Source organism: Myotis yumanensis, unplaced genomic scaffold, assembly GCF_028538775.1.
Source record: "Myotis yumanensis isolate MYYU_CA2020_CCGP unplaced genomic scaffold, mMyoYum1.0.hap1 SCAF_8, whole genome shotgun sequence".
NCBI lineage: Eukaryota > Metazoa > Chordata > Mammalia > Chiroptera > Vespertilionidae > Myotis > Myotis yumanensis.
The window spans coordinates 71,098,457-71,111,993 of NW_027223759.1; the positions used below are offsets into that span (position 1 = coordinate 71,098,457).

The 13,537-nt window shown below is 35.8% G+C and overlaps 1 protein-coding gene across 1 annotated transcript in view; it reads left to right on the forward strand.

Annotated features, from left to right (window-relative positions):
* LRP1B (LDL receptor related protein 1B) overlaps positions 1–13,537 on the forward strand; it is a 1,706,338-nt gene that overhangs the window by 1,507,751 nt on the left and 185,050 nt on the right. Inside the window, exons 61-63 of the mRNA XM_070423500.1 lie at positions 5,453–5,641; positions 6,496–6,644; positions 11,764–11,857. Of these exons, the coding sequence (XP_070279601.1) occupies positions 5,453–5,641; positions 6,496–6,644; positions 11,764–11,857 (432 nt within the window). The remainder of the gene's footprint in view (positions 1–5,452; positions 5,642–6,495; positions 6,645–11,763; positions 11,858–13,537) is intronic.

Sequence of the window (13,537 nt, forward strand, 5' to 3'; positions counted from 1 at the left end):
TACATATATACATATATATCAATAAGTAAGGAGACAAAAAATAAATAATTTTATTTTTTCATTCTGAAATGGGAAAGTTTCTTGTACCAAGATATATGATGCTTTGGCTCAGGACATCTCATTTACTCTCAATCTGGGTTGAATTCTTCATATGTTTATGGAAAGCACAGATTCATTTATTTATACTGATCATCTAGCAGTTAGTATATAGTAATTTCCTCACAGAAGCTTAAGCAGATAGTCAATTACTCTTGTGAAGAGATTTAGGTCCAAAATAGGGAATGGAATCATACTGCCGAGTTCTGAGCTGAACTCCTAAAAAGGTAATATGTAAACATTTTTGTTTGTTTTGATTTCTTTTGTGTGTTTTTTAAATTTTTGTTGGCATTAGTGGTGATATTAAAGGAAGTTGTCACCACCTCTCAGAGAGTAGTTTGTGGAGACAGTATAACATCCTGTCTAATAAAAGAGTAATATGCAAATTAACCGCCACTCCATGACAAAGATGGCGGCGTCCATAGTGGCTGGGCAGGACGCTGGTAGTGTCACTCCGGCAATGTGAGGCCTGCTGGGCAGTGGGGCAGCGACCTGCAGGCAGGCAAGTGGGGCCACAGGCAGCACCCAGCAGGGCCTGCTTGCCCATCCCCGTGGTGTGGAGCAGGCAGGCCCCGCAGAGAGCAGAGAATGACGGGGTGTGGGCCCAAGCCATCAATAGCACATCCTCTGAGGGGTCCCAAATTGGAGAGGGTGCAGGTCGGGCTGAGGGACCTCCTGTCTGCCCCCCCCCCCATGCACAAATTTCATGCACCAGGCCTCTAGTTAAATATATGAGACTAGATTTCTTCTTGTTAACATAAGTTGGTGTTTTTACTGTGTTTTTGTTTGTTCTAGAAGGAACACTTTGGTGGTTGTGTTAGATGCTGTTTGAGAAATTAGCATGTTTGCCAAATGAGCAGGCCTGCAGTGGGCTTATAAAGCTACTACAGATAATCCTATTCTTTATTACTAATATCAAACAAGGAATCAAATAAAACAGATGGTAACTTTTGGCAAAGGGACTGATTTTCTTCACTTTCACCCGACTTTACTGCATGCTCTGCACATTCACCTATGTGTCATCCTTCTGAAACTGAAATGTGGGGTTTATATCTGAGTTCCTTGTCTTTCAAAACCAAAGAATGGATTCGCGGACAAAATTGGTTAAGGGAAGCAAAGTTTATTGAGAGAAGCCAGTCCTGAAAAAGGTGCAGCTGAGGTTCCAGGAGAGTAAAAAGTAGGCTAGTTTCCAGAGCTTCTGTTCCATGTTGCAACTAGCTTGGTTTAGTTCAGTATCAAAGCTAATCAAAGTCTTAGTCCATGTGTGGAGTCCCACATGACCATAAGCCACATGGGCGCAGGAGAGCACATCCACTGGAGCCTAGCATGCCAGAATGAGAGAGAAAAAAAGAGCGTGCTTTTTTTGTCTAAGGGTAGATACATGCCTTGCTCGCTTCTGATTGGCCCTTTCAAAGAATTCTGCCTTAGCAACATCCTTGGGATTGGTTATACACTCCACTGTCTTGTGATTAGTTATCTGAAACCTGCATGTCATAGTAATATCCATACATTTTAAAGCTTATGTCTCCCATGCACCCTTCTTTCCCTGCCCATTTGGGTCTAGTTCTAGGTCACTTTGTGTTTTTCTCGGAACAGAACATAGTCAGCAGGCTGTACGCTGCCTGCATCTGCAGCTTTCCACTTCCTAGCCCCCATGGTCCCATCGCTCTCTACCTAGTCCTAGCCTCTTCTTCTATCTCCTCACTTCTTCTAAAATAAGAATTTAATTTACAAAGTCCATAAATTAATATTGATTATCTGATAACAGAGGGTTTCTGGTGGGTGATCATTACAAGTTTAGAGGTAATAACCTTGCCCAGTGCTTATATTGTCCCATGTCTAAATATTATACACAGTGTAATTGCAATCAAGTAATTCAATAGAATGATTTTTACATGGAGATTATTACATGAATCCCATTGCTTTATATACTTGTATTTGTTTGCTAAGGCTACCAGAATGAAGTACCAGAAACTGGGTGGCTGAAACGGTGGTGTCAGAGCCAGCAGGAGCACTGCTCAGTACTTCTCAGTTGTTCTCAGTCCATGTATTCTCAATTCTTCCCAACTACACCTGGGCTGGTTCTTCCTCGAACCCTGCTCACTTTACTAACTGTTGGGAACTGAGTCCAAGTTCCTCCTTTATCCCCTGTTCACTAGTTACAGGTGTGGGGTCCCAGCCCTTCTGCCTAGGGGTGGACCTCCTTGGATGCAGAAGCCAGAGGCCATATAGCCATCAGACAAGACAGTTCTTCACAGCAAAGTCCATACAGGCAGGCAACCAGACACCAGCTGGTGAATACATATCTTTCTCACATAGCAGCATTAATCTCTGTAACAACAGCTATTATCTGAGCAGCTGCATGCTGCCCCCTAGACTTGCCACCTCACATCATAGTGGTACCTAAGCTCTCTGGCTCAGCAGCTTCTCCTGCCTCCCCTGTCTAGCACACTGGTTGGTTAACGTGGTAGCTATATCTGAGCTCTCTATGAGCTCAGCCTTACGTCGTAGCAGTATCAGCTCTCAGCTCTCAGCTCCCTCTCTCCTGCACACATAGGAGCTACATTCTCTGTGCCTATTGCCTCTGCTTTCCTGAGCTCTCTCTAGCCTCTGCTCTGCCCAGCTGCTCTCTCTCTAGCAGACTAGCTGGTCAGTAACGTATATTACTCCAGAGACAAAGAAGGCTACTTATCAAGGTGATATCAATCATATTTTGGCTACAGAAAGGCACAGTGTACCATGTGTCCTTACATCCATTCATGGTATCTTGGCCTTGGGCACCCTGATTAGGCTCATGTTCAGAGTGACCTTGGTCATTCTGGTGTATTGACAATAAGGCTTCTGTGCTCCCATTGGCCTTGACTATCTGGGACTCTGGTGTGGTTCCCACAAATGGAAATTTATTTCCTCACAGTTCTGAAGGCTGGAGTCCAAAATGAAGATATTGGCAGGTTTATTTTCCACTGAGGCCTCTCCTTGGCTTGCTATGTCCTCACGTGGCCTTTTCTCTGTTTGTGCACAGCCCTGGTGTCTCCCTCTTATAAGGATACCAGTCATATTGGATTAGGACCCCACTCTAATGACCTCACTTAACCTGTTATTTTTAAAAGGCCCTGTATCCAAATACAGTCATGATGGGGGATAGCACTTCCACATATGCATTTTGTGGGGACACAACTTCATCTATAACCACAGTTTACCCAACTGGGTTGGCTTTCTTAAAGGCAGCACTAGTCAGTAAAGTGGCAAAGCACTCAGCAGCCAGAGAATCTCATTTAGATTTAAATACCAGCATTTTCATTTACTAGTTATTTTCCCTCCCCTCTGTTGTCAAGTTACTTAAATTTTTCTAGATTTCAGCTTTCCCATCTGCAAATTCTACTATTGCACAATAGAGCTGTGGTACTAAATACAATGAGGTGTATAAAATGGTTATTCTACTGTAGGGTTTCTCAACTGCAGAACTATAGATATCTGGGCTTGATAATTTTTTTTCTTTGGGACTAGAATTGCCTCTCCCATTGTTGAGAACATCTGGCCTACTTCCTGGCATCCAAGTGTTTATTAAATGTGAACTGTAGTTACTTACTGAGTATTTAAAAGACTATGGTATTTTTGAGATGCTAATAGGCAAATTCTTACAATAACCACTTTTTAGAAAATAAGTCAGTGGAATCTCTGGTGAACTGAGAATTTTTAAAGTAATGATTAACTTTTTGGACCCATATTTAATGTAATGTTGCAATTGCTTCTTCATATCTAAGGAAATATGAATTGAATGTTTCTGAGACTTTCAACTTTTTCTGGAAATTTTTATTTTATTTTGAAAATTTCCAGACATATACAGAAGTTGAAAGATTGTTATAATGATCACCCATCACCAAGATTCATCCTATTGTTCACATTTGCCACATTTGTTTTATCTTCCCAAAAGAATTTATACAGCCAAAGGGGGGAAGTGGGAATAGTTTGTATAAATAACTCAAACATGATTTATGCTGGTAATGTCCTCCTTTTCATCTTTCTGTCCAATCCCACTTATCATTTTAGTGATGGGCTCCCTGTGTATAGGACTACATAGATAATTTAGTCTGAGTATTTGTATCATATGTGCACATCTAGATTCTTCTGAGTTTTTACGTATTTTATATGCATAATATCTGTTCTAAGTTGGATTTCTGGCCAGAACCTACTTATTAGTAATAGTCAGTGGCTTAATTTGTCACCTATTTGGGAGAGTCTCATTTTATTTCTTTTATTTCTGTTTTTTCTAAGTCATAGTGAAGTCTCATTACATTTGTCCCATCAGAATAAAAATAAAAAATCAGTAGATTTAAAATTTCTACTTCCCGATAACAATATAAATTAATTCAACATTTTAAAAGTAAGGACTGTGAAACACCCAACATTTATGTTATAAATTTTGATAGCTTTCAGTTGCTACTGAGTGAGACAGATGTCAAACATAGTCATTAAAATTAATTTATAAAAATGTACCTATTACTTGATTTACAGTATCATTTTTAATTAATAAACATTTTCTCAGAGTTTCTAAAATTAGACCTAAAAATGAATACAGATGAATATATTGGAATGTGTGTACAAATTTGGGAATTTCTTTTTTTATTATTTAACCTCCAACCACCAAAAAATTTATTATATCTTATTTACCTGATAGGACCCTGGAATTGCTTAAAAGAAAAATGCATGTCTGTAATGCTCATTCTAGTGTTTACATTTAAACCCAATCCTATAATGAGGTATAATTATAAAAGAATTTTAACCTGCAACTAAACAATTTTATGGCTGTTAAATCTGCATAATACATTGTTATCCGTCACACTTATTTTTCTCCATTTCTATCCCATCTCATTTTGCAAGTAAAAATACTCATAAAATCTCAGTGACTAAAATGGTTTATGGTAGTCTTATAGTCACTCTATAAATAGAGTAGGTAGATAGAAATTTCATCCTGGATATATAATTTAGTCAATTTAAATGTGGGAGAGAGCAGTACAATGACCTGTAGATTTAAGTTAGAATTAGCTGGATATATACAGTGTTTAAATGTTGGATGTTACTTGTTTCTGGCGAAGCAGCCATTATTTGTGAGCAGGACTGCATTCATTTTCTTCCCAGTGGTTGAACCAAGCTAAATCTGAGCAAAGCACACTGCTGTGCCGGATCCTGTGTTCTCTTAACCGGTAATAAAGAACCTTGCCAGCCTGACAGGTTGTCACAGCAATTATTCACATGAAGTTCTGTAGCAGTTGTGTCTGTCAGCCCATGTAGTATTGAATATTTTAACTGGCAGTCTTCCAAGACTGAACATTAATCTTACCATCTCCTATTACAGTCCCTAATCAAGACATTCCAGGGGTGATTGCACTAACATTGTTTGAAGACTACATCTACTGGACTGATGGGAAAACCAAGTCACTCAGCCGTGCCCATAAAACCTCGGGAGCAGACAGACTCTCACTGATTAACTCATGGCATGCCATCACAGATATCCAGGTGTATCATTCTTATAGACAACCCGATGGTAATTATTCTTTCCATGATTTCCATAAATGCATCGACATCTTTTAGTAACATTCCATTTTTGTTTCCTCCAAGGTTAAGTGTAAATTTATTTTTGAGAAATATTGTGAGATTTTATTATTTAGCATAATTGTATAGAATGAATTCAGTTGATATAAAGCACTACTGTTAAGGCATATGATTGGAAGCTCAATAATAGTACAAACAGTTATTGATTTGTTGAATTATATTAAGCAGAAATGACAATAATACAAGTAGTTGAAGAAATAGACACTGAATTCTTGAAATAATTTATTTACAAAATAGTTATAGGATTCTTAGTTTCTGGAATGCTGGGTAAAAGAAATTATATTAAAGTAGCTCAAGGATTGTAAAAATAAGAAATATATTGTTTTCTTAAGCATATGTCTAATGGGAATTCTATCAGTTGTTTTTAAATAAAGTATTGATTATGTTGCTTAACATGCAAAATTAGTCTAATAAACAAAGTGACTACACTGTTAGTTATAGATCATTATTACATTGTTTTATTTTACATTAATATTTCTAAACATATATATGTCTTCATCCAAAATGCTTCTAGTCTCTGCTGTTATTTTTTTGAGGGACAATGATTTTTTCTACTAAAATGCTTGTTTTGTGGAAATGCATTCTTAAATTATTTAATGATAAAATTAATGCCATTGGACAACAATAGAATTTGTAACAAAATAAAATTATGTTTATAACCACTGTGTTCTTCATTACAAAGTTCTATTCAATTTCAAATTATGAAGCTTAAATGTCTTATTTCAAATATTATATTATATTATCGGTCTTGATTATCCTGTTTTCTTGTTTCTTTCTCATCTGTAGTCTCCAAACATCTCTGTATGATAAATAATGGAGGTTGCAGCCATCTCTGCCTTTTGGCCCCTGGAAGGACTCATTCCTGTGCATGTCCCACCAACTTCTATCTTGCAGTTGATAATAGGACTTGCTTATCCAACTGCACAGCCAGTCAGGTGAGTGGAGGTCTTGAAATCAATTCATAGGATGTATGGGCAAGCTGAATTTTTATTCATGTAAATACTTTTTAAAACATCATTTTTTTGTTTTGCATAACATTAGCTAATCATTTCATACATCATAGATAGAGTTACAGAGTAAAAGAAAAGCAATTACAATATAATTTTTCAAATCATGAGTGGGCATAGCAGAATCATCTGAGGAGATGTGATGTATTTAAGGAAAGCAAGGTCACTGAGGCATAGGATGAAAACTAAGTTATGTGCAGCTTAAACAAACAAAAAAGACTCTTAGATGATCTGCTCTGTATCACCATCTCCATCCCTCTTCCATTCCTCAGTTGATGTGATATGGAGAAAATGAATTGTGTCAAAAATGATTTATAGATTTTTTTCAAATTAAAATATTTTATGATCTAAATATATTTTCCTGAAACCTTTTTTTCTTCAAAATGTTGTCATGTGCAGTTAATATATCCCAGAATTAAAATGTTCTGCTTAATGATAGATGCATTGACTTGATTTTATTATTTAAAATTTGGGGCAACAGTCATATGACTATAAAATTTGGTTTTGTTACATTTGAATAAGTATCTTGTTTCAGATAAAAATTCTCAAAGAAACTATGTCATTTGTGTGTGTATGTGTGTGTGTGTGTGTGTGTTTTATTTTTATTGATTTCAGAGAGGAAGGGAGAAGGAATAGAAACATCAATGATGAGAGAGAATCATTGATTGTATGCCTCCTGAACTCCCCACACTGCGGGTGGAGCCCACAACCCAGGCATTTGCTCTGATTGGAAATTGGACCTTGGCCTCCTGGTTAATAGGTTGACACTTAACCACTGAGCCACACTGGCTGGGCTGTAATTCGTTTTTTTTTGTTGTTGTTGTTTTTTTTTTAATGACTAATTTGGCCTGGCCAGCGTGATCTATGCTTTTGACTAGACATCAAAACCTCCTGATGGCAGTCCAAACGATTGCATGCTTCCTCAAGTATATGACAGGTGCACTAGAGGGCAAGGGTAATAACACTGATTATGCACCAGAAACTTTTCCAACTTAATATTCATAACAGTGGCCTGCACAAACCACCAGTCCTATTTAAAAGAAGACAAGACTGAGGCACCATGAAGTTAAGTAACAAACCCTACATAATCCAGCCAATTTAAAGCAAAGTCAGGGTTACATTCACTAGAGGGCTGGTTTCAGAGACTGTGCCTTTAACCACTATACACATTGCCTTCCTGGAAAAGGGTCCATCTCTTCCCCTTTGTACAGTTCTTTAATGTATGATGCTCATAGTCACAGCTGGAGAGGCAGGTTGAGCTTGTCTTAGCCTCTCTATTTTAAAAACAAGCACACACTGAAAGAAATTCACTCTCTTCCATGGTGTCACCACTAGAACTGGAAAACCAACTAATTCAAATCAGAAAATTTTAATAATTAAGTTAGACTTTTTAAAAAATATTTTAATAGTTTTATATATATATATGTATATATATATATATATATATATATTAATTTATTTCAGAGAGGAATGGAGAGAAATAGAGAGACAGAAACATCAATGATGAGAGAGAATAATTGATTGGTTGCCTCCTGCATGCCCCCACTGTGGGGGATAGAGCCCGTAACCCGGGCATATGCCTTTGACCAGAATCGAACCTGGGACCCTTTAGTCTGCAGGCCGACACTCTATCCACTGAGCCAAACAGGCTAGGGATTTATTGATTTTTTAAAGAAAAAGTTAATGAGCATCAGCTAATATAATCCTTAGTGGTTATCCTTATAAGCCTTGTGGATTATGTAGCCATTTTGTCTCTGATTCTTTCAAAAAAAGTTAGTTTATAGAAACAAATTTTAATCAGGTAGACATTAAAATGAAGTAAATAATCTAAGTATTTATAAATCAGACAATTAAGTTTTCAGATATAAATGTTGCAGTTTGAATTTATCTTATTAGAAAATTTTGATTTATTATCATCTAATGATTGCAACCAATAATATATGCCCCCAAATGATATTGTGTTTTAAAAAAATAAAGTAGGTAAATTACACCAATAAGAATTTTGTTATAATTGAAAATAAACATAAGAAAATCTGTACAAAAATTAAACCAATTTTATAGCAATAACAACTTCAAATATTAAATTTAAGTCATTTAAATTGAAAATAAAAAGTAATTTAAAATGGCTTTATTTATCTTTTAAGTAAAGATAAGTTTGTTTTTAGAATGTTTATTTATTTATTTTAGAGAGGAAGGAAGAGGGAGAGAGATAGAAACATCAATGATGAGAATCATTGATCAGCTGCCTCCTGCATTCCCCCTGCTGGGGATCAAACTCACAACTCAGGTATGCAGCCTTGACCAGAATCGAACCCAGGACCCTTCAGACCACAGGCTGATGCTCTATCCACTGAGGCAAACCAGTTAGGGCGAGACTTTTCCTGTTTTAACTGAACTTCACCTCTAGTATATGTGGGATTTGCATTTTATTCCTGTATCTGTTTAGTAGACATGTATTTAGTAGTTTATTTATAGCTTCTTTTTGTGAGTGATAATTGCAGTCTGCAATTTACTTTATAAAGATATTAGTCTTGGAGAACATTTACCATGAAGAATATTTTATATTTATATTCAGCATTAGTCTTTTTTTTTTGTTGTTAATCCTCACCCAAAGATATTTTCTCATTGATTTTTAGAGAGTAGAAGGAGAGGGAGAGACAGAGAAAAATTGATGTGAGAGAGACACGTTGATTGGTTGCCTCCTGCACATGCCCCAATCCAGGCAGCATTGAGCCTGCAACCTAGGTACATGCCCTTGACTGGAATCAAACCCAGGACCTTTCAGGTTAAAGGATGATGCTCTAACCACTGAACAACCTGCTAAGGCTAGCATTAATCTTTTTAAAGTTACTGTATTTAAGTATGAAAAAAACAATGAAGTTATGAAGCTGAGACACATCTTCCTCTGAGAGTAATGAATTAAATGTTGACTAGCATAAAATATAATGAAAGTATGTTTTACCCCAGCCTTCTCTTAACTCAAAACCTTCAATAATCTTATTAAAACTGAAATAGCATGCAAACCATAATATCATATGTAATTACAACAGTAGGTGTTTATTTAAATCAGGCATATTTTAGTGCATTTAAAAATGCGAATTTTAGATATTTTTTTTCAAATCTTGACTAGGAAGACTTTGAATATACCCAGGAGAACTGAAATTTTTCTTTGCTATACTGAAATGACTGGAAACGTTTAATGTTCAGGGCAATTGCGTTCATACTTAACCTTATATCCCCCAGATAATCACTATCCATAAAAGTAATATTTTCCCTCTGATAATTTATGAAAGCCACAGTAGCCATGACCAGAGACAAAGCCAACATGGAAAAATTGCTCCAATGGTCAGATCTTCCCCTGAAATAACATTGCTCTATTGCTCTCCAGTATTGTCGCTGAAAATAATAAGAAAAAACAAATCCACCCTCTTATTTAAAAAAAAAAAATAATGTAAATCTACTCTGAAGCAACTCCGTGATATCCAGACATTTGCAGAAAGATTAACATCCAATTCTCTCTTACTTGAAGAAAGTAACAGTATTTTAAATGAAGAAAACTTTTAGTGTGCTAATCCATTTTCCTTAGAGAAAATTGAACCTAGGCTATATTTTTCTATGTTGCAAATGTGTCTGGCATATAACATGCTACAATAAATGCCACCTTGCTTTTAATAACTCATGTGGGGATTATAACAGAAACACTTCAAAAGAAAATTAATAAAGTTTATAAAATTAACTAATATTTTCAATTTCTGAAGAATATTGTGATGTTTTTCACTGAATTTCTATTAAAATGCAGAAGGAAAATTATAATGCTGCAACAAATATTCTAAACATGATCTATTGCTTAGTTTTTATAATTTAAAGTGAATCTGTTGATAGCTATTTCAGGTATATGTACTCTCTGTGTGGAAAGTATAATTTTCTTTGATTTCTTTTGTCAAATCAGAGTAAGCCTAGAACTGAATGTTGCAAAGAAAGAGATTAGTTTGTGGTCTGAGATCACTAAGGAATGAATTGACTGAGCTTTCTTGATCTCTGTGTACATATGGCCAATAGCGAAGGGAGCAATAGTTCGTACTCTGCTTCAGGGGATGAATTTCAGTTCACATAACCTTCCTTACAATATTAATCTGGAAATTTTCACTAGCAACAAGTTACCCACATGCTACATAGCCTGTAGGTAAGTATTGCCATATAACATTTTCAACTTATTGAATGGTGTTTTAAATAATTATAAGAACAAGGTTTATTATAGCAGTTTTCTTCTGTTTCCATTTTTAAAAGTCAGCAGAAATACCTCTTGCAGCCTTATTTTTAGCTTTTTAGTTATCAAAAATCTCTCTTATTTATCCAAAATGCTCATATGTATTAACTAAGCATTCTACAAACTGAAAATAACTGTATCATTCTCACCTGCTTTAAGAAGTATTCTTAAGATTTAGGTAGAGGAGATATTCATGATGGCCAAAGACAGTATGTGAATGTTGAGGAAATTCCATGGAATCACAGCATGACGGAGCTGGAGAGGGTCCTTCAGATTATCTTCACCTCCTGATTTGCTGGCTAAGGAACAGAGACAGAAATGTGAATCGAATTGTCCAAGATTCCTGAGAAAATACAATGCAATTAAGTTAATCTAAATTAACTAGGTACCTCTTCCTAATAATTTTTACCCCTGTTCAGTGTTTAGCAAACTTTTTCAATAAAGGTCCAGATAATAAGTATTTCAGGCTTTGCTGGCCACATGGTCTCTGTAACAATCAGCGAACTCTGTCTGGTGCAATAGCACCCACAGACAGTATGTAAATGGGCCATTTCCTCTGTGCTCAGGCAGTCCCAGGAGGCTTACCTGGACAATGTGCTTTCCTGGAAGATTATTTTGCTGCTGATTGTTGTGCATTTATTCCCTGCCATGGAATTCTCTAAACCCACCATAGTTCACATTTGCCACAAGCGATTAGGCCAGGCTGCTCTGCCCTGGTGAGTTTTTAAATACCTGTTATATACGAGTAGGATTTCAACTTTCTTACTTTCTTTTTTTAAGTTTCGCTGCAAAACTGATAAATGTATTCCATTCTGGTGGAAATGTGACACCGTGGATGACTGTGGTGATGGATCTGATGAACCTGATGATTGTCGTGAGTACATGAGAGAATGTGGGAATTTAGAATTTAGAGCTTCTTAAATCCCTGACATGAAAACTTCCAGCTACATCTACAGAATCCCTTTCTGATACCTTTTCAAAATTATAAAGAAAGATTTTATATGTCTATATTTAAAAATACAACAAAAATTTGTTGCAATTTATTGGGTATATATATGTAACTAGTATGTTTAGTGTGACAGCATCAGCAATTTGTTAGTTTTCTAATTTTATTCACTTATGGAATAACTACATTTCTTCATGTAATGATCAGAACAGTAACAATCAGCGTGATTTTGACTTAATATATCACCAATCTGGAGACAAAAATGGGGAAGTTTTCAATGTCACTCACTGACTGAAATCTTACCATTAATGAATACAATTTTTGCACTTTCCTGTCAGTATTAAAATACCAAAAATCTATGAAAAGTCAGATTTTTCCAATATAGCTCATTAGTTTGCAGTTAGGCAATCTAGTATGCTCTTAGTAGTTGCCTTAAAGTGACTAGCAATTAGGTATGTCTGGACATCTGACTGTGATTGGCATTTTTTTAAAGCTATCTTCGGTAACTTTGATTGTAATGAACAATCAGCCGACTTTTCCTTGATAGCCTGTATAGTTCACTCCATGGGTCATTCCAATACTGTTCTGTCAATTTGAAGATACCTGTGTAGTCAATCATTATAATTCCCTCAACATCCCAGTGGATGGTTACCATGATTTGGCCTTGACATTTCTGTTCAAGATTCTTCTTAGGCTTGCACTAAAGGAGGACAATGTGCTGTCATAGTGAAAACTAACTGCTTCCTTCTGCAGATTTCCCACCACATAATTACAAGGCTGTTTCAAACTCACAGTCACTAGATTGTTACCTAGACGAGCTGTATTCCATCGCTCATTTGAAGTCCTTTTGCATAGCTCATTTATATGTTTGAAAGCAGCAAGTAATATATTCAATAGGAAGAAAAAATGTTATGAAAGTCACCGCTTTTCTAATATTCTTTTTATGATTCTGAAAGATCCTCTGTTCTTTGATTTATTAATATTGTTTTTATTTTTATTATGAGAGATGACATATAAAAAGTATTATCTGAATGGGATAGATATACTATTATGGCTGAGTTATTCTTTTTTTAAGTTATTGAATTAAAATAAATATCAAAGTAATAAGAAATATTGAGTACCAATTGAGGTTTACTCATTTAAAGAAAGGTATTAATTTCCCCTCAATAAGGTAAACTTTCTCTCAATATAGTAAAATAAACACAACTGATTCGTGTCATTTATAGAAATAAACACACATAAATGTGTTAATTTAGTCCTCATGTGAACATGACCTTTCCCACCCAGATTGCCTACTGGGAAATATCACCATGATGCCCTGCACAGAGCGTCATTAACACCAATGCTTTCCCTTCTAACATAGTTTCAGTTCCTGAACTCTACTCTAATCCAGACTAAAATTTCATGCTGCAATCAAATTGATATACAAAAACTAACTACACATTCAGTTTAATGAGTTTTGTTCACATTTATGCACTGACAGGATTGCAGTATTTAAATACTGACAATTTATGAAAAGTCAGACTGTATGGTGAGCAAACAAAACTTTAATGTCTTTTGAAGGGAACCTAAGAGACATCTGATACCTAAAAACCTCTTACCTTGGTT